The 21,231-nt window shown below is 38.3% G+C and overlaps 1 protein-coding gene across 4 annotated transcripts in view; it reads right to left on the reverse strand.

Annotated features, from left to right (window-relative positions):
* The window catches only part of CCDC91 (coiled-coil domain containing 91), a 115,617-nt gene that overhangs the window by 64,046 nt on the left and 30,340 nt on the right, over nt 1–21,231 (reverse strand). For all 4 annotated transcript variants that reach the window (XM_064421073.1, XM_064421074.1, XM_064421072.1 and 1 more), the window contains 2 exons: nt 19,834–20,001; nt 17,709–17,813 (listed from right to left, as the gene is read on the reverse strand). In XM_064421073.1, the coding sequence (XP_064277143.1) occupies nt 17,709–17,813; nt 19,834–20,001 (273 nt within the window). The remainder of the gene's footprint in view (nt 1–17,708; nt 17,814–19,833; nt 20,002–21,231) is intronic.

Genomic DNA, 21,231 nt, shown 5'->3' on the forward strand with positions numbered 1-21,231 from the left:
TCATAACGATCCTGTTAAGAAACGCTAAGTTTTTATTTGAAGATATAAATATTTCCTTCAAATCACCCAAGTACAGAGAAAAAATAATAGCAGTGTTGAATGCAAAGGAGAAATTGAGGTAAACATGATGAGAGTCAGTCCATAATGGCTAATTAATATACACACTAGAGTGTGCTATTGTGTATAAAATAGAGATTGGTCGCTATTTCTGTCCATGTGAAATAAGAATGTGAGCTCTACAGAACTAAGACATGGGAGCATCTCCAGGTCTCTAGCAAAGCAAGGATTTTCACTTTTGTTCTATCATCAACATCCTAGTGAAAGATACAGCTAAGAACCTAAAGATAAGGAAAAATACAGGGAGGAGTGAAAGATTTCAGATATCCCAAGATAACCAAAACCCCCACATTATACACAACCTTCAGCTCACCACAGGAAGCAAGGAGACACTGATTTATTTCATACAAGTAAACATAATTTGTACCTGAAGCATAACAATGGAAGACTCTGAGGTGAAAAATGAAGTGAGGTAGCAAATGAACTTTCACAAACAACTGCCTAACATCGTGGTGGTGAGGACATTTCCTGCTGAGTTAGAAATGAGTTGAGCCAGAGTTGAGTGAGTGTGAACAGAGCAGCCTGCTGGGAATATTATGACTGATTAAATGTGAAAAACTATGCAAAGGAAATAGTATGGAAGAGCCTGCACATGCCCCACACTGCAACATAACTACAGTTCCCTCTCTGAGTATTTAAGGTATAGAACAAGGGTCTCTACCCTGTCACATTTAAGACATTAATATTTTGTGAAGAACAATTATAGTTTATATCTGCTCTTTCTTCTTCCCTACAGGCTGTGCATACAGAGACCCTCCACTGGAGAGGACATTAAACAATAAAAAGAAGTGGTGAAGCTAAAGTGTTGTTAGTATGAAAGCACTTTTTACTACCAAAACTGCATGATATGGTAAACAGCATCTACACTTGGCTCAGGAAGCCTTCCCTGGCTGCCTCGAGGTTTTTAAAATCTTACACAGATAGTTCTTTGGGATGAAGTTACAAAAGTAGCAGGGCAACTTATGTCCTAGATAGTTTCCTACTTCCCCACATAATCTAAATGGTGGGACAGGATAGCAAGAGGAAGCAAGGAAGGAGTGAACAGGAGCACAATGCCAGGGAAGCTGACAAGAAGAGAACATTTCCATTGAACAACACAGTAAGCATAAAAGCATTCTGAGCTTCATTAGGATATTTTTATGTCTCTTATCTCAAAAGCATCAGTCTTCAGATCAAATTAAATTCCACCATTGTCCATAAAGAACAAAATATTAATTTGGAAAGGGTTGCCAGCTACCATCAATGGCTACTGATACTGAAGCCAGTTGTAACACCCAACACAACAACTTCACATGGTGCATGTATTTAAAAATATATCAGTATTTATATAATTCTTTACTGTAGTAGACTTCATGATACATATAGATAAGTATGAAAAAACTACACTAGGAGAGTTTTCCTTCTTTCTATAGATAGGAGACTGACCTGCACATTGCAAGGGTCTGGAAAAAAGGGCAGCTTAGACAAAGATGATCATGTTAGGAAATACTTCAGCAAGTTGGACATAATTAATTCCGTGATGCCTGACAGGATGACCCCACAAGTGCTGAGGGAGCTGGCAGATATAATTGTGAGGCTCCACTCAATAGCTGTGGGCTACCACAATGACTGGAGAAGCGTCTGAGAACTGGAGGTAGGAAATGTCATCCCTGCCTTCAGGAAATGACAAGAATCCACAAGGAGATACAGGCTAGGAAGTCCCAAGTCAGGACTTGGGAAGGTAATTGTGCCAGTTTTTCCTGTGACAGAGGGAAGTTTTTCACTGTAGGGTTTTTTGTCAGTAGAAGTTTTTCACTTATATGTTTTGGATTTGTGCTGGAAGAAGCATCCGTAACTCATGGGTATTTTAGTTACTGCTGGCTTTTGACAATTCTCTGAAATCCTCATGGAGAAGCTGCCTAAGTGTGGTCAGGAGAAGCTGAAAGAGAGGTGGATTGAAAACTGGCTGAACTGCCACACCCCAAAGGTGGCAGAATGTCCCAGGGGACAAAAGCTGAACATGAGGACAACAATCCTGGACTGCATGAGGCTAAACGTTGCCCCCAGGTCACAAGAGGTGGTCCCACCCCTCCACTCAGCACTCTTAAGGCCATTCCTGTGTCCAGCTCTAGGCTCCCCAGTAGAGAAAAACACATGGGCATAGTGGAGAGACACCAGCAAAGGAACACAAAGATGATGATGGGTCTGGATCATCCTTCACATAAAGAGAGACGGAGAGAATTAAGACTGTCAAGTCTGGAGAAAGCTCAGGGGGATCTTATCAATGTATATACCTGAATAGATACCTGAAGGGATGATACAAAAAGAGCAGAGTCAGGCTCTGGAATGGGCTGCTCAGGGAGGCGGTGGAATCACTGTCCCTGGAGGGGTTTGAAGGGAGACTGGATGTGGCACTCAGTTTAGTTGATAAGCTGGTGTTAGGTCATAGGCTGGACTTGATGCTCTCCAAAGTCTTTGCCAATTTAGCTGACTCTGTAATTGCTTTCACCAAGTCCTAATACACTAGGTGTGAATTCTGAGGCTACTTGGGTTTTCTCAAAACTTTTCCACAGAAAGCACTAAAAAAGATCTTACAAAGCAAACAACAGTGGAGTGCTGCATATTTATCACAGGTGAGCCCTTCCAAAGGACCCACTGCATACAGCTCACTACAGTACACATGCTCTTTTCCAATATTTATTCTGGATACAATCTTTTATTACCAGTTTCAATCATATGAAATGTCAAATGTCAAAACTAATAATAATCAAACCCACAATTTATATCAACAAAACTTTAACTAGAGATACCTTAGGCACCAAAAATTGGTAACATTTCCATCTGCAGCTCTGTTAACCTTTGAGAAGTAACTAACATATGCTTTAGAAATACAACTAATTTAAAGAATGCATATTGAATTTTCATAGAGTTGTAGTATTGGTAACACATAATGGTGTTCACAGCACATTCCTAGAGGATACCTTCAGTCTTTTCATGGATGTTTAAAAACCTAAGACGACTGCAAAGAAACTTGACACTCAGTCAAGTAGCTTCAAAAGCATGCAGGAATAAATTTCACTTCAGCATGAATAAAAACTTTCCAAGATTTACTTCTAGAAGATACAAAATAAGAACTCATAGCATCAATATACGTAAATACTCTAATAATTTTATGTCGAGCTGTAAGATTACCATATCTTCGAAATTTTTTCCAATGTAATAAAAAAACTTAATTGTTTTTGAAAATACTTCCTTGGTTTTGAAGTATATAAAGCAAGTTTCATTATAAAATAAACAATCATACTTAGCACAAAAATCAATAGAAAGATAAGTTACATCTTTACATTTGAATCTCCTTTTCATTTTCAGTATGTGAACTATTTTCTTTGTCTGCCTCTTTAATTAAAACTCTGGGAGCAAACAATGGTGATGTACTTATCTCTTCTTTCAATGTTAACTCCTTTTCTGATTTGTAAATATATTTTGGAACAGTAAAAGCATTCCAAATCAGACATACTATATGAAAACTAGCTGATCAACAGCTCTTTTCCCATTAAAGTACAAGCAAAGCAACCTCAACACAAATTGCTGCCATGCTCATTCCAGGCTACAAACACAATTTTGTTTGTTGGTTTCCAGAAGACAAGTGATGATGTGCAAGTTGAACAAAACTCAGAGAATTCACTGGACAACCAGAGACACAAGTAACCATCTTTGCATCAACTTGCTGTTATTTTTTTCATAAGAAAACGGAGAAGAATTTGGATCAAAAAAATAAAATAACCATCAGCTTGGAAAATTGAACATCAAACCAAAGAGTTTTGGATAAAGCGAATACCAAGAAATACAGGCACCGAAGATGACAATACAGCGTTTTTAATTCTTTCTTAGCTGAAGATCTGCATGAAAAAACTTCTCTTATCTGTGCTCTTTCAGAGAAAAGAGGGATATGAAACAACCAGATTTGATTAGCTCAGATGTTTGTCAGTTAGACCATGTTGTCCAAACCAGAACGCAAACATAATCTGAGAATGAAGTCCCAAAATTTTCTTCCATCAGAGAACTGCTGTAAAGTTGACATCAAGCTGTAAACTTCAAGATTAACTTGTTGGTTATTTGTTTTTCTTCCTGAAAAAGTCATAAGTAATCTAAGCATGAAAGAGGAAAAAAACTACAAAGAGAGAGAAGTTACACCTTTACCAGAGAAAACAAAGAAGTACATAAAGAAAAGAGGAAAACTAACTACTGCTTGCTTATTTTAAGATACTGCTATGAATTCTGCAAGAAAGGGATTTTTGCCTAACCTCAGAAAAATTCCAGCTGGAAGGAAGCATCTCCCACAGTCTAGAAAAAGGTATCCAAATCACAGATACACAGATTTTATATGAAGTCCTTTACACTTCCAGCATATCTTAGGGAACTTGTAATGCAGCTGAACAACTCTATTTTGCTTCCTGTAAAACCTCACACTTAACATGGATAGGTTTCATAGTACAAGCTCCTATTCTAACATGGCAGATATACTGAAAACCACCAAAAATGTTATATTCCATATAACAATTATTTAAGTTTACAGTAACTGATACTTTGACTAGTTTACCATTTCAAATACTGCATTAATCAGATTTTTGGTTCAGGCATTCCTGACCCTGCCCTTAATTGGCAATGAGGTAGGCCAGATTGGAGTAAAATATTCCAAATAATTCAGCCTGGGGAATATCCCCTGGACTGGACTTATAACTTTAGTGACTGGGAGTAGGCTATTTATTTTTCTCCTTTTGTGACCAAAGTATTAAATCACAAAATCACACAATCATTCAGGTTGGAAGGAACCTCTGGAGGTCATTTAGCTTAACCTCCTGCTGAAAGAAAGATCAACACTGAATTCAAACCAGATTGTTCAGATCCTTGTCCAGTGAGATCTTGAAAAACTCTGAAGATGGAGATTTCACAACATCACTGGCTAAGACATCCTAATGCTTATCTTCATCATAAAATACTTTTTTCCCTTATAAAAAGTTGCAACTTCCCATGCTTCAATCTATCACAATTTCCTGCTACACACCTCTGCAGAACGTGCCTGGCTCCATTTTTCTGACAACTTTGTAGGTATTGACTGTCTGCTATTAGGTGTCCTCTAAGCATCTTTTCTCCAGCCTGAGTCAGTGTACACCTCAATCCTCTCATCCAAAATCTTGCAGTTTCATCACAGAAGGCAACCACGTTGGTCAGGCATCATTTGTCTTTTGGAAAATCCATTTTGGCTGTTTCCAATCACCTTGTTCATGTGCCTGGAAATGGCTGCCAAGAGCACCTACACCACGACACTCCCAAATGTGGGAACTCAGTACATCACTCCGGATGTCCAGAGCTACCGAGACAACCCTTGGGGGGTTCGGAGGCCCTGGAATGTTGCCAAAAGTACCTGGTGGCTTGACTTTGATCCTTTTAAAGAAATGACACCTGAAGGTGAGGAAATGAGAGAATTTCAGGTCTGAATGGTGAGGGGATGTTATTCACTTGCTAGAACTTGAGTTATAATGCACTGTACAGGGGGGTTTTATGTATTATACAGGGGGGTCTAGAATTCTGTGCATGGATCAGGAGTCCCAAGATGGAGGAATTTGGGCATGCCCTGTCCTTCTTCTTTCTTCTCCTAGGCATCCATGTTCAGGATGATGTTGGCACGTGTGGATTGGTTCATAGAGAAAGTACACTTGCCAACAAGGGCAGAAAGTATTGGGAATTAAAGGTAAATATCTAATATGTAGTTTTCACTATAAAAGAGACAACCGCCCCGTGGGCGGGAGAGAGTGCCCTTGGCTGTCTTGCTGATCTGACCTCGGCTGGACAGACAGAAAAACTTTGTAGATAAGAAATAATAAACTCAACTGAAGACCTAAAAGCAAGAGTCCAGACTCCTTCTTCGAGAGCGTGGCCTGCCCAAAACCACCTTTTCCCGTGCTGGGGCAGAGACAAGTAACAGCCGACCCCGGCACCAAAGACCAAGAGGCTTGTGTGCCTGGATCCATCCGTCCAGCATCCTTCCTGTCTCTTTCCAACAACCAGAGGCTTCCCCCAGTCTCTGAGTGGATGCAGAACTCTGTCACAGTGCCAACTCTCTCTTCACTCCTGAGCTCTGTGGGCTGAAGCTGCTCGTTTTTACAAATGACATCTCTCCCATTCCTTTTTGCTGAGCTGGTGAAGCTCAGGTCCTGCTTGCTTCCCAGACACCGTGCATTTGTATGTGTACATTTGGCATGGGTCCCCAGAACCCAGTCAATTGTTTTGCTGGTTGAAGCATGAGAGCCTGTTTTGGGTTATTTCCTTCACCACCTCCCACCTCTGGGGTGACTAAAACCCCACTTACAAATAGATGTCAAATTCACACGTGGGAGGAGAAAGAAAGCCTTGCTTTGCTCTTTTACAGGCAACACATAAGCTGGACAAATCAAGATGACAGCATTTAATTCCCAAGAATGTGTTAAAGAACTTGGGCTTGATTAGCAAAGATGATGACAACATCCTGAGATCATCAAATTGCCTGACGTTCCAATTCTACAGGATTTGTAACAAACAAACAAACAAACAAACAAACAAACAAACAAACAAACAAACAAACACCCTGACCTCTCCCACAAAACCCCCTTATAATTTGGAGCTAGATATAAACCTGGGCATCTAAAGAGCAACCCCAGGTGAAAACTATAACATACATTTATTAATGTCTCTATTTTAATTGCTGTGAAACACTGATGGTACTGAACTAACCGCAAAACTAGTGACTTCAGAGGAGAAAAGTTACGTTTGAGGATGGGGGGTAGGTGGTAAATCTAATCATTCTCTTAAAAAAATGATAAATTCAACTTAATCTCTTTCTCAAAGCAAAGCAGTCTCACTAAAATCACTAAACCAAAGTCAAAATCAATTTTTTTCCTCAGTTAAGCCAAAAAACATCAGATGGAACATTCAGAGAGTCAGCAATGACTGACGCCACATTAAGTTTCTTAGAGGTAGCTAAAAGCTATGTTGGGTTTTAATTGGTTTTTGGTGTTTTGTTTGTTTTTTTTTTAATTAAACTGTGATTTTAAAAACACAGACCTACTAAATTTTAAAAATTACAAATCACTAAGCTATGCCAACTAATCTATTTTTAATATGCATTACTATTGACCACAAAAAGCAAATGCATTCATACACACAAATATTCAGAATTCTAAAGGTACAGTGAAAATAACAAAAATATACATATACCTTTTCAAAATATAATCTAAGAGTAATATAACTCAAGGTTCTTGACATTTTTATACACTCCATTTACTTCTTCATCTTGATGATATTAACATTTAAACAAAATTAAAAGAAATATTCTTTGATAAGTGCATAAATATGAGGCAGGGACTGACTTTCCCATTACTGATAGTCATCTCCAGATCTTTTTCTTGTTGCCTTTTCCCTATTTCTAGAACACCCCTCACTTTCTTCCACCCCTCACTCTTTCCCTCCAACGATGTTAAACCCACAATTCTCATATTTGAATTTTTTATTTTGAATTACAGTAATTCCACAGCTCCCTCTTTAATCTATTCAATATGCTGCAGTTAAGAACAAAAAGGCAATCTCCCCCTTTCCCCCCTAAAAAAAACCCAAAACCGAAAAACACCACCAAATATCCCACAGAAGCCTAAACTTTCCCTCCCCAGTAAGAACCCTGTTGTTGCTGAAAGAATGAGAGGGAGAAGCAGAGGGATTCTAATTTGGACACAAATATTGTTTCCTCTAACTCTACAAACCCAGACCATAAAAACGCTGCCCCTTTCGAAGTCCCTCAGTTCCCTTCTCCAAGCCAACTGGCAAGGAGGCAAAAACAAGCTCACTCTTCTTTGTTGTTAGTGAGAAATGAAAATGTAAATACATTTTTAAAAGGCTGTAGCATTAGGACTGAATTTGATAGAAATCTTGAGCTGTGTTTTAGCTTGGTTTGAAACTTCTTGGTATTTTACACTACGTCAGACCTCCCACAAATTGGCTTACCCAGATGAGAAAAATCATGATTAAGACACGTTCTTGTTCTGAGCAGCTCCCCTCTTCAGAGGGGCACAAACATTGCTTACAGTAAGGCTCTTGGCTAAAAGTGTTTGCAAAAAGGGAAAGCAAATCCTGCTGTAATATAGCCTTCTCAACTGGATGTCTGCAGATTTATTAAACATATGTAAAGATATTTAAAGGACTGGAGGCCACATTTAAAAATGTAAATACTGGTGCTGTAGTGCAGCACCAGTTAAAAACACAAAACATCATGAAAATGAATAAAAATTTTATTCTTCCTTAAAAAATACTACTGTGTTTCTGTTGTGCAATGCAAGATGCAGCAGCTCTGTCAGTGATTGGTAGAGGATAAGGTAATTTAATTGGTGGTGACAGAACGGGACTGTGCTGAAAGCTGATAAAATATTGTCACAAGAGTTGCAACACGCTTCAAAGAGCTGCTATTTTAATTTAACAAATAATCATTTCTCAAAAAAATGTGAAAGTAAAGACAGACAAATTTGATATAAACAGGATGGCAAGTGCCACTAGACCCCATTCATGAGAGAACTCTCTAATGAAAATATTATGCGAAATATGAGATATTTTTAAACAATTTCTGTAGTCTTTTTTTAGCTACAATATCCCCTTTCTTCTGGCATGGGAGATGTCCACTGCATTTCTGGCTGAATTCCATAAAGCCCTGAATAATTCTCCTCAGTTGACAACTGTCACCACATTTATAGAAAATAACAGCATAGGATATCTAAGACTAATCTATCTTAAAAGACCACAGAACGTGTTAGAGTGACACAGAGTTGAAATGTGTCTTTATAAGCAGTGAGTCCAAGTCCCAGGGACTCAGGGAATTCCCCAGCAGCCCAGCTGAACACAGCAGTTTTCCCACCGGGGGTTCTGTGCAGGTAGTGGAACTCCCAAGGGGCAGATGTAATCACACTCCATATGAAACCCCAGAATTTTTCCCTCTGCTGAATCTTCTCAGTTTGATTTCTTTTTCTTTATTTACTCTTTTAAACAAAGTATTTCACAAAAGTATTTCACAAAGTATTTTCACAAAAGCCAGCATCACACACTGTCTGGAATTAGGTTTTAGCTCAAAAAGATGGAAATGGATCTCCTCTTCTGCTTATCACTAACAAGAAGGCTCTTCAAGTATAAAAAGCACCTTTCCAGTAATAAAGTTTGAATATAAGGGAGAACATTTTGCATTCTTCGTTGCGTATGAGCTCAATAGGTGTTTTCCTTCTGAGCTTCTCTGAAGTTATCAAGACTTATTGCAAATTCTCTGCCTAGCAAGTCAATGGAAATTTGCTTTTTAATGACACACTCACTTCTTACTTGTCTCAAAAGTCAGACAAACTCAGCCCTTTGAAAACCTAGCACAGAAACTTTATTCTCCCCTTACATAAACAGGAAGTATATTAAGCACACATTTACTGGCTGAAATTATTCTTAAAATATATTTTAAAAATTATAATAACTGAAGAAATTCAGAATTTCTCTCAGTCATTTATTGCAATCCCTTCGATTATTTTTAAGCATTGTTCAGACCTTTATTTTCATAATTTCATTTTATCATTATGGTACTCATTTCTGGAAATTATTGTTGATCATCGGGACCAATTATTTGCCTGAGAATGGTTTAATTTGTAATGCATATCCAAAACCAAAACACTGCATTGTGTTTATCAATATCTTCAAGTAAGGTAGGTTTATTTTTAAGAAATTGCACAGAACTGGAAAAATCTGTTTTATCTCAATATCCTCCAGGTTTAACAACAGATGTTCTGGTTTTCATTAATATCAGCTTTCTTTCAGTGATAAAAGTTTTGCCAAAAATAGTAAAAAAGTTCTCAGTAGTTTAAGTACATGATTATTTTAAATGTCACATGCCCTTCTGGACCTTTTAAGTCTTTAGTGAGGAAAAAACCTTATACAAGTCTCAGCAGCAAAACATTATTTATTTAAGAGCAGCAACAATAAAGTAACCAGTACTTTATCTCTGGAACTACTTTCTCAATATCAGGAGTTATACAGAAGTGACCTGTTACACACCTTTAATAGTAGTTTAAAATATTAGTAATTTGTTGAGACTTTGCCTACATATTAACTTTTTGGCAGATCACTCAAATTAAAAAAATGTATAACCATAATTAATAAGGAAGTTTCCAAAGGAACTTTGGAAGTTTCCAAAGGAACTTCATCCTTAGAAGGGATGAATATATGAATTATAAACCAAATAAGATGATTTAACAGGTAAAGGACAATGAAGGGACAATCCTTCAAATTTCTCCCTGAAACATCAGCCTGATATTTACTGTGCATCTTATGCCTCCAAGTGTATAAACAGGAAGCACCAATTCTTTTTAAAGTATTGACTAATTTTGGCTAATATTGGCTAGGATTTATTATTTTGGGGGTGAGTAATGCTCAGGTACTCACAATAATTACCCTGTCTCAGGTGCCTCACAATGAGCACAAACAGGACTGGAGTGGGCCCAGAGACATGGAGATGCTTTGGAGGCACCATTCCCCACATTTTTTTAAGGAGATGCATGCCAAGTAATTGCAGGCATTGCAACATTTCCTTTTAACTGCTAAATCAGCTTGTCTGGTTCACAGTTCATTAATGAACTATGAGCAGCTGCAGATTGCTAAAAATTTTATAGCTCATCAACCTGCTACACCTTTAAACTTGTTCCATCTCTATTAAATTTTATTCATGTAACAAATAACTGGCCTAAAGTACTGTCTTAGCAATACAGCTACCCAAGTTCCTTTCTACACAGGTTTCTTTTTAGATGAGTTTTGCACATTTTCATTTTTCCCTCAAAAATCCAACATGATACTACTCCTACCTACAAAGGAAAAATCTTGATATGAAAATCTTGATGAGACAAGACTGGTGATAAAGAACTCCAACCAACCAGTACTAAATATATCTGGGCATTTCACAGCCTTCTTAAGTAGAATTTCCATATTAAATAGGAGAAAAAGTAAAAGATGAATCCCTCTGAATGCACTCCCTGTGAATGTGCACATGAAGATGTGCAGTAGCTGTCGCAGATCTTAACACACTGAACATAAATCAGTAAATGCACTCAAATCCAGGATGCATTGGCATAAAACAGATCAGGACACCTACAAAGCAGTCAGGACACAAAACTTGGTTTAAAAAACACCTGTTTTGCTAGAACCTATTTGCACACTAAGAAAATTAACATTATTTAAGCACAATTTTTTGAATACTTTTAAAATCAGGGAGGTAAAGGAGGGACATAAGTGTAAAAAAATGCTTGCCATGCCCTATGACTGTAACTGAATATCAGATTATAAGGCAAATTGGGCATCTCAAAGCTGTTAAATAACAAGAGAGGCATATTTTTAAAACAAAATTAGAATGCATAGTCTTTCATCTGTTCCGTTTCTAATTAATAATCCTGAAACAAGACAACAAAACCATTAATAAAAGAATTGAAGTTTAAAAGGAAAACTTAAGGGGAAAGTGCAGAATCTTTCTCTAATACAAATAAAAAGTTATTTTTCCTCATGAATGGAAAAATAATTTAGAGGAAGTAAGACATCAAAACTGGGGGGGAGGGGAGAGGGGGGCAGTGAGGGCAGGGGGGAAACAGGCCAAAATGTAAACAGCTCTGAAATTATTAATAAATAAAGACATTGAATAAAAATGAGTGTCTGAAAGAAGAGTACAGAGAGTAACATAAAAAAAATTAAAGGTGAATAAATAAACGTGATGTATCTGGCACTCACTTGAAAAAGAGGTGGGCAAGGGATTGTTGCCATATCCATAAATACCTTTAGCAGTTCAGCAAAAAGATGCACTGCTATCTGTTAAAGTGTCTTTTCTGAAATTCCCCCTTTTTCCATATTCTGTAATTCTAAACCCTGCTGTGACCCATGAAATTTCCTGGAATCTCATTTATAAATTTGTTTGCAGGTACAGTACATAAACTTTTTTTTCACACCTATTTTTTTTTGTTATTAACATTCTGTCTCCTCTATGTCTGCACCTAAAACCAACCTAAATATTTTCTTAGAAGATAGTGTTTAACAGGATGTAAGTCATATATTAGTTTTGTAAGAAAACATACATTTTCTAGTACTCCAGCCATAAAAACCACCTACCTCCAAGACCTGTTTCCAGCCTCCTGCAGAACACCTTTTCCAGGATCATAAATGCACTCTCCTGGAAGGAAAGGCCAGGAAGGCGATGACAGGGCATCTCCTCGTGTGTGAGGGAGGACTTGGAATGTGTGGAGCTCTGGCTTGGGGTAGGGCATCAGTGAAGGATTTGGGGCTCAGGATTAGCAGGTGAGCCAGCAAAGTGGGAATTGCTGTTCCAGATGGTCTCCAGAAGGATGAGGGCAGGTGAGACCTTCTCCAGACAACAGGAGGGAGCCTCATGTGACTCCTCACAAGGAACGTGTCCAGCCCTGTAGCATCCCATGAACTCAGCCAATTCCCAAGCCCTTGGCCCTGGAAACAGCTGCAAATACTGACCATAGAGTTATCCCTCCTGGGGGGAAAAACAGACTCCCTCGTGGACTTCTATGTCACAACTTCCCCAGGCTTCTCCTTCCCCTGTGCCCTCACTGGCTCGGCATCCCTGGTGGCCACCCCCCTTCTCCTGGAGGCCAGTCCCCTCTGTCGAGCCCTTAGCTCTGTCTCCCACCCCTTCCCCTTCTTAAGCTGCCTGCTCCAGGTGGTTCTTATTCTTTCTCCTGGGGTTCCCCTTCCATGAGACCCTGCTGGAATAAAACCTTGCAAAAGAGCCTTTCTTGCTTCCATCACTGAGCCAGCTGCGGTGAGTGATGTGTGGGGGTTTGACTGCGTTGCCTGAATGTTAACTCAGCCTGCTTTTCACCAGGAGAGGTTTGCTGGGGACAAGAAATAGGCAGCAGCACCCACCATTCTAACACCAGCAATTTTACAGCTCCAGAATTTGCCAGTGGGACAGCATAGAGATCCAGGAGACTCCTGGGGAATGTGGATAACAAGCCCTGGAACACAGGCAGCTGAGGAACAACCCACGAGGCACTCTGCTAGACCCGAGCCTTAAAAACATGGGAGGACTCTCTGAGGATGTGAAGATCTGCCCTGACTGCAGTGACCATGAGATGGTGAGTTCAGGAGAAGGACAAAACCAAGGATCACAACACTGGACTTGAGGGAAGAAGACATTGGCCTCTTTGGGATCTGCCTGGGACATGGGACAGCACCCTAAAGAGAAAGCTCCAAAGGAGCTGGTTCCTGCTCAGGGATTATCTCCTCCAAGGATTATCTCCTCCAAACCCTAGAATGATCCATAGGGACAAGCTGGAAGTCAAGCACAGGCAGCAGGAAGCGTGGAACACCACTAAACTCTGACATAAAAGGGAAGTGGAAGCACTAACTTCAAAATCAACGAGACAGACACCACCAAATATCCATCCTGGGTCATGTGAATTTGTGTGATATATGGGTCTAATATATAAAACCACCCAAAACAACAAGAGATATTAATCAAAATAAAGTCATCCTTCATAGTTAAGAGGGAACAAACTGGCCCAAAATCTCAGGTTTACCATTTTCTATCTTTATATAACTGCATTTAGAGACTTTTCCTCATAATTTGAAGCTGTATAATTTAAATGTGACATTTGTACAGGTACTCAAATGAAAAATCTCCCAAAACATCAACAGCCATAGCAGTACATAAATGAAACAACACCTAACACCTGCAATGATTGAATTTAGGTTATTGCTACCTTTAATCCCAGCTAGGTGTTACTGCATGACCTAGTGAACTTCCTTTGGATCATTCTGTACTGTTCTGCCAACGTTTTCCTTAGGATAATCTTCCTCTCCTGCCCTTGTGAAAAACCACTCAAACAAGGAGCCTATCTGACCTGCTTTCTTACACACAAAAATGTCATGTAAAGTCACACTAGCAACAAATTCATTTCCAATTACAATTCTTTGCAGTAACAGTAATACTGCAATATAAAATAAGCATATTAAAGTCCCTTTTTAAATAAAATTTTCTAAGATATTCCCTAAAGATGGAACAGAAACAACAGTTTCCAAAAGAAAAAAGCCTGTTGGTGTTTTCATAACAACTACAGGTTTGATAAGCTGGAAAAAAAAGAAGTTTATTTCAAAAAGAAAGGTTACACCACATCAACTATATTGTTCTTTAGAAAAACAGCCTGCTTAACTTCCAGAAAGGGATGATGATGGGAAAAAATGTGTATAACCACAACTAGAATTTTCCAGTGGCAATGCAGCACTTCTTCAATGTGAGTGTGTGGTAAATCAAACAAATAGCAGTGAAAAGTATGATCCAGTTCTCAGTGAATCATCAAAACCAGTTGTCTGTAGGCAGACCAAACATCGGGGACCTTATCAGCTAAACAATCTGTCTGAATAATTGAGTTCCTGTTCAGAGCAGTGGAAACCAGGCACTACTTTCCCTTCTCAAATCAAGTGTTCCCTCAGTGATTTGTGAACAAGAGAATATCACCTACTGGACAGGAATGTTAATTTTGCTACTGATGGTTTTCTCTGCATTACAAATTGGAGTTTGGTAGTTTTAAAATGCAGCCTTTGCTTATTTCTACAACTTATTGTAATGCGGCTACAACAAAATTTTAGATTTCTAGGATTAAGTGACCACTAAATCTGCATTATCTTCAAAACCTTGTATGACTTCCTAGCCCCAAATGACTTAAACATATGTAGCAACTCACCCCTAAGGAAGAGCTGAAGTTAAAAGTTGAGATGAAAATATATACTCTGATCAAAAAAATATAAAACTGACATACCAACCAAGAAAATATAAAAATCAGACATACATTTGCACCTGTTTCTCTGTTGCCTAAAATAAGCAATTATAAGGTGAAGATTGCAACTTTATTGTTGCAGCACTGCACACAAGTCAAAACCCCTAAAATTACACTTCCCACAGCAATTTTAACTCAGTTCCAATTTGCAAGTAAAGAAGTTAGAAATATACCATGTTATTCTGTGTCTTAAACAGCACAAACACTGAAGCAGGAATGTGGAAATCATAACTCTAATTTTATTAGCTGATACAAATTCAAGATCTCAAAGAGACCATTACATTAAAAATATCCAAACAACTCTGATACCAGTTAATAGCAATTTGTTTATTCTGTTTATGAATACACTGCTGCCCCTTTACTGTCTCTGGCTGTTGAGTTACATATGGAAATAATGTTAAGAATGTGAAAATACTACATGGTCTGTTCAATCCTGATTTTTTAAAAAAGCTAATTTTATTTAGATGAAACACAGAACTTTTTACTTTTTGGTTTTACACAATGATAAATGTGGTATGATAACTCTATTGTCATCCATTGGTTAAATGCTAACACTATACCAAAGATTTGGAAACTGCAAACTATACCAAAGACTTGGATTTCTGCCTCCCATGCTTAGGAATACTGATTATTACTAGCCTTCAATTCTTCAATTTTTCAGAACTACCAAATTCAGTTTGGGGCTTTTTTGCATACCTATGATGAAGAAAGTTTTTGACTAAGCCAGAACAAAACTTGCTTCATTAGAATAGTAACCCAGCTTAGAGAAAATATTTTTATGTTCCTGCCTTGCCTTTAAAAGTTATTTTTTTCTAAATCAAAAAACCTAAAACATATTTAATTGATGCAATTTTGTGAGAACAAAACTGTGAGAACAAAACTGTGGCAACATAACTGTCACCCTTGACTGAGGCAGAAACCAATAGGAAAAGATGCAAAAAAATTAATTAGTGACTTAGTTGACAAAGATCACTCAAATCTTCTCTCAGAACTAAGCACAGAAACTTCTTCTTCAAAAAAAAAAGGGTCTTATCTAAATACCACCTTGTTAAAACAAGGCTTTAACAGATTAACTGGCTTTGTTATATCTAGAGCAGCTTTTGAGAATTCCCTGCCACAAGTGCCAGAAGCCAGTTATTTTGTAAACATAAAGCTGCATGAAACAGCGCATGTTCATGTAAAAGGTAGTTAGAAAAGTCTCCTGAGGCATTGGTTTTGTACTTTTTACTCAAACATTAACAGAGCAATTTCATTTAAAAGGAATTAAGTCAATGCACACCTACAGCTTTGGATGCTGGCATCGGCTCCATTAGAAATGTCATCCTGAGGGTTTCCAAAGCCACAGGCACCACACTGCAGTCTGCTTTAAAGCTCTTCAGGTCACCAGCACTGATAACCAGCACTGACAACCAGTGGAAAAGGCAGAGCCAGGGACAGACATCTGTCCTCAGGAGCTGCCAGCTCTGCTTGTGTGTGGCCACAGGTGGTGACCACCATGCTGCAGGAGCCAGAGGAGGAAGACAAAAGAAACTAAAAGTTGTAGTAACAGAAGGCATCCACGCTTCAAGTCTCATGAAAGTAACTTTAACAGGCAGCTCTTAGAAGCATGACTGACTCACTTTCCTCCTCTGGTTTGATTCTGACTGTACCCAGAAGACATCGAGAGGAAGTACAAGAGCATTTCTACAAAGTTAAAGGTTATGACCCTTTTATTGGCATTTTTGAAAACTGCAGTACTAACTCAAGAGTTATGATATAGGCTGATAGCTGCAAACCTCAGTAGCATTTCCACTATTCAAATTCACAGTGATCTTCAAGCAGAAGTAAGTATTAACAACATGAAATCCACCCATTCTATTGTTTAGGATAAGCAATAACTTTTGTGGTACTCCATAAATCTTGAGGGTTTTAAGTTGAACTTTCTTTTATATCATGGTTAAGCAAACATTTCTTTCATTGAGTAAAGCATTACACACAAAAAAGAAAAAAAAACCAGTATTAGATTATTATATTACTGTAATTTCCAGAATGTACTGCTATCAGGAATTCCAAACAAATTGCTACAGCAACCCTTTGAGTAATTATGGGAAACAATGCAATAGCTATTAAAGACCATCCACAGCAGCAAAAAAATTAAGTGAAGCTGAGTTACAGACACAAGCTTCTGCAATGCTGAAACATAATTTGCTTTGCTCTAACACTGGAAGATGACCGAAAACTTCAATGAAAATTTTGTCTGGAATGTGAAACTTTGCACATGTATTTAATGGAAGATGTTAACTTTTACAATGGGAACAAATCTAACTCCACTGTCTATCATCTAATTACACTTAACAGATTTTTATTAAACAGCATTAATTATTCCATATTGAAGTTAGGTAAAACAGCATTAACAGTTGGCCATGGCACTCTAGAACATGCTAAGTCAAGCTGTTAAACACAACTACTGAGCAAAGTGGTTTCCTTTTCATCTGTTTTATGAAATAGCTCCTAACAAGGAAGAGTGTTCTGAGTTACAAAAATGTAATTAGGCAAGTGGGATATTAAACTTATATTCCTGCTAAGTAAAAAATCAGGCTTTGATCTAAAACCTTAGAAATTCTTTAAATTCAAAATGCTTTGGAGCAGGCCCACAGATGCCGACAGAATATTTGTTGGACATAAATATACTCTATTAAAAAACCCTCCTGAAAAACAAAGATACTACAAGAGAAAAATTACCTGGAGTGTCTTGTAATGATCTTGATGTGGAAGCACTTTTTCTTTTTTTTCCTTCAAGAAATCCATTTCTAGCACACTATGTTTTTCCAGCAAATATTCCAATTCCTATAAAGGTTGTAAAATAAAACACATGAAATTACAAACACTTGCGAACTATGAAAATACAGATTCATTAAACCATTCAAACTAATTTAATTTCTGATAACTGTGATGTTTGCTCCATTAATTATCACAGAGATAAAGGGTCGTGCAGCCTTTAAATAGGCACAGGATTTTCAAGTGTGCAGTATTTAAAACCCAAGGCATGTCCCATGTATAAGGAATGACCTATGTGAAGTGGCCAAGGTGCCCTTAATAACATCCTCTAACTTCTGAATCCTGAAGGGTTCAGGCAGCTGGACTGTTGTTACAGGTCCCTTCCAACTGGAACTATTCTATTCTGTTCCAATTATCTTTGTATTTTTAGTATCTTGCTCTGCCTTTCTGAACTTGAAAAGCAGCATATTAAATGTACAAATGTTTTCACTGAAAAGGCAGGAATCCTATGGCATTTATGCACGCACACAATGATCTCTATCTACATCTCCAAAATGAATAAAATCTTGAAATATTCTGGGATCTTGCAGAGAGCCACTCTGGAAGCCTGCCCAACATGAACCTATAGAGAGGAAGGAGAATAACACCACTGACAATAAACTTCAAAATTATTTGCTATACAAAGAGCTAAAGATTTTTATTTTTCCTTAATGCAGCCATTGCTATTGTACATAAGCTGCTGGCACTCTTTGAGTTGCTCAAGAGCAACAATTTCTCCAAGCCATGCAGGAAGCCAGTATAGAAACAAAGGACCTGCCAGGTCACTGCACAGCTATTCAAACAAAGGCACGACCCAGAGGGTCATGAGGAGGACAGAAAGAGCAGGTCTTCTTAGTTCAACCCTGCTTTTGGACAAAGTGGTCAAAACAGTAGGAGAGACTTCACTGGTGAGATAGAAACAGACTGTGGAACACCAATCAAAGCCTCCCTCTCAACCTGACTCCTCTTCCAGCCTGTATTCCTGCTACCCTTCAACCTTTCCTTCACACACTTAGCAAAACCAGCCCATTGCAGACCTCCTCATCCTTGGCTTGAGTTATTCACCCTCATTTTCATTTCCAAAAAGCTGTTTTCTCCTTCCCCAGCACAACTTAAGGCCTCTTAAGAAACAGTATTAAGAATAACAGAAGTTAAACTCACTCTCCCATGCCTCAGTGACCTTTTGCTAACTCAGATGTGTAACTGCAGGTACAGCCATGCTTGGTGCTCATATTGTATTCAGATCAGAAGGAATATGAAGAATTTTGCTACTAGAACTCCCATCCCCAAAAAAATCAAAACAAAACTCATGCTGAGAAAGCTTGTATTTTCTTTTTTTTTTTTTTGCTCCCCTTTTTTTATCAGTTAGGCTAAAAAAGGCTTTTTTTTTCCCTGACAGTTTACAAAAATTCAGCCCAAAATAGACACCAGACCTAAAAATATAGTATTTCAGCTAAACTGAGTGGTGTGCCCAGTTCTGGCCAGTCTCTAGAGAGCATCCAGAAAAGGACAATGGAGATGGGGAAGGGTTTGGAGCACAAATCTGATGAGAGGAGGCTGCGGGAGCAGTGGGGGCTCAGCCTGGAAAAAACAAAGACTCAAGGTGACCTTATCTCTTGTAGCCAGGTGGGGATCAGGCTCTGCTCCCCAGACAAAGGGACAGGACAAGAGGAAATGGCCTTAAGCTGTGCCAAGGGAGGTTCAGGTTGGACATCAAGAGGAATTTCTCCATGGAAAAGGAAGTAAGGCACTGGCAGGGGATGCCCAGGGAGGTGATGGAGTCCCCATCCCTGGAAGTGTCCTGGGAATGCCTGGATGTGGCCCTCAGTGCTCTGTGATGGTGACAAGGTGGGGATCTGGCACAGGTTGAACTTGATAGTCTTGGAAGTCGTGGAAGTCTGTGATTCTAAACTGGGCCAGTTGCTCTGGAATTTGGCTAATTTCTAGATAAAAAAATAATTTCAAATTAGTTTTAAACCTCTGCCAGCTCCACCTATATTTAATTCCTATATAAATGCTAAATATTTTCCTTCAAAATGAATATTCATACCTTTTTGATTTTTAGTTTTTCTTCTTCAGCACTGCAGAGCTTGGTTTCGAGGTTTGCCACAGCTTGTTGAAGGCAGCTCTTGTGTTCATTTCTTCTCTTTGTCTCAGCATCAGCTGAAGTCTTGTCTTCAGTCACATTTGAAGAGGCAACTGGAATATCTGCTTGAGCCTAGTTCAGAGAAGAAAAGTGGAACTGAATCATCTCTCTCAATGCCTCAGGGAAACAAACTCTCCTTGGATTAGTCATTCCATGTTTTCACCGAGTGCACACTGCAATCAGTGGTCACAGAGAGGGAATACAAAGGGTTTGTGCTAAAATAAATATCTCATCCCTAGGCTAGACTAACAGAATAAAAGTAATCCAGACATCTCTAAACATTTAGTGACTGCTATTTCAGCTGACTGTGGAAGTACAGAAAACAGGTGAAACACTGATGGTAATCCCACACTTTCAGAAATAAAGTTGTGTAAGATGTTTAGATATAGATTAAAAAAAAAAATCAAAGCTTTATTTTTCCCCTTTAAAAAAATAAAGGAAGGGGCAAAAACTTGTTCTTTTCACCACAAAAGAACTCCAAGGGAAAAACTGGTACATTAATTCAGCTGCCACTTTTCCAACCATCAGAAAGCCAAGCATGCTTGAGACTTGGGTGGTGAAAGGAACATCTCAGTGACTTTATTAAAGAGGGGTTTGACTGATCTGACCTCATCCAGCCCCTAGCACCTTTTATTCCAAACATACATTTAGATATGCATTGACTTTCCCATAAATATCTCTCAAATTATTCAAATAAAGTAACAAACAAAACCAGCTGAGATCCTGACTGTACATGAATATATAAGGTACAGCAGACAAAAGAGAGAGAAAACTGCTCTGAATTCTCCTGTCAGAAGCAAAGAGAAGCCACATGTGCCAATTCCATTTCTGAGTACTACTCAAGATTAGAGTCTGGCACCACCAAAAACTGTAAGTATGGAACTTGTAACAGGGAAGGATTTTTTCCCTGAAACCTCAAGATGCTCTGGAGATAGAATTATAAAAGAATACAGTTCTACTACCTTCTAATATATATAATATACCCTCTAATAGGTAAAAGAGTATTTTATTTTCGTTTTCTGCCCACCATTTTCCTTTGGTTTACTCCATAGTGCAAAGTCATCTCCATTTCAAAATAATGTTAAAGGACCTGCTCTCAACTCCCTTCAGCAGGACTTTATTAGAAAGTTTTTTTAATTTGTACTATTTCCTGCATTACAGAGAATTTATAGAATGATGGGTCTCTCAGTAGCTGAACAGAACAAGATGAGAAAAACTGAAACATAGACTATAACTAGAATTTGCACACACACTTTGTCTGAAGTAACAAAGTGTATTTTTTATTTTTCTGTAAGATTACCT

The sequence above is a fragment of the Passer domesticus genome, chromosome 5 (genome assembly GCF_036417665.1).
Source record: "Passer domesticus isolate bPasDom1 chromosome 5, bPasDom1.hap1, whole genome shotgun sequence".
NCBI lineage: Eukaryota > Metazoa > Chordata > Aves > Passeriformes > Passeridae > Passer > Passer domesticus.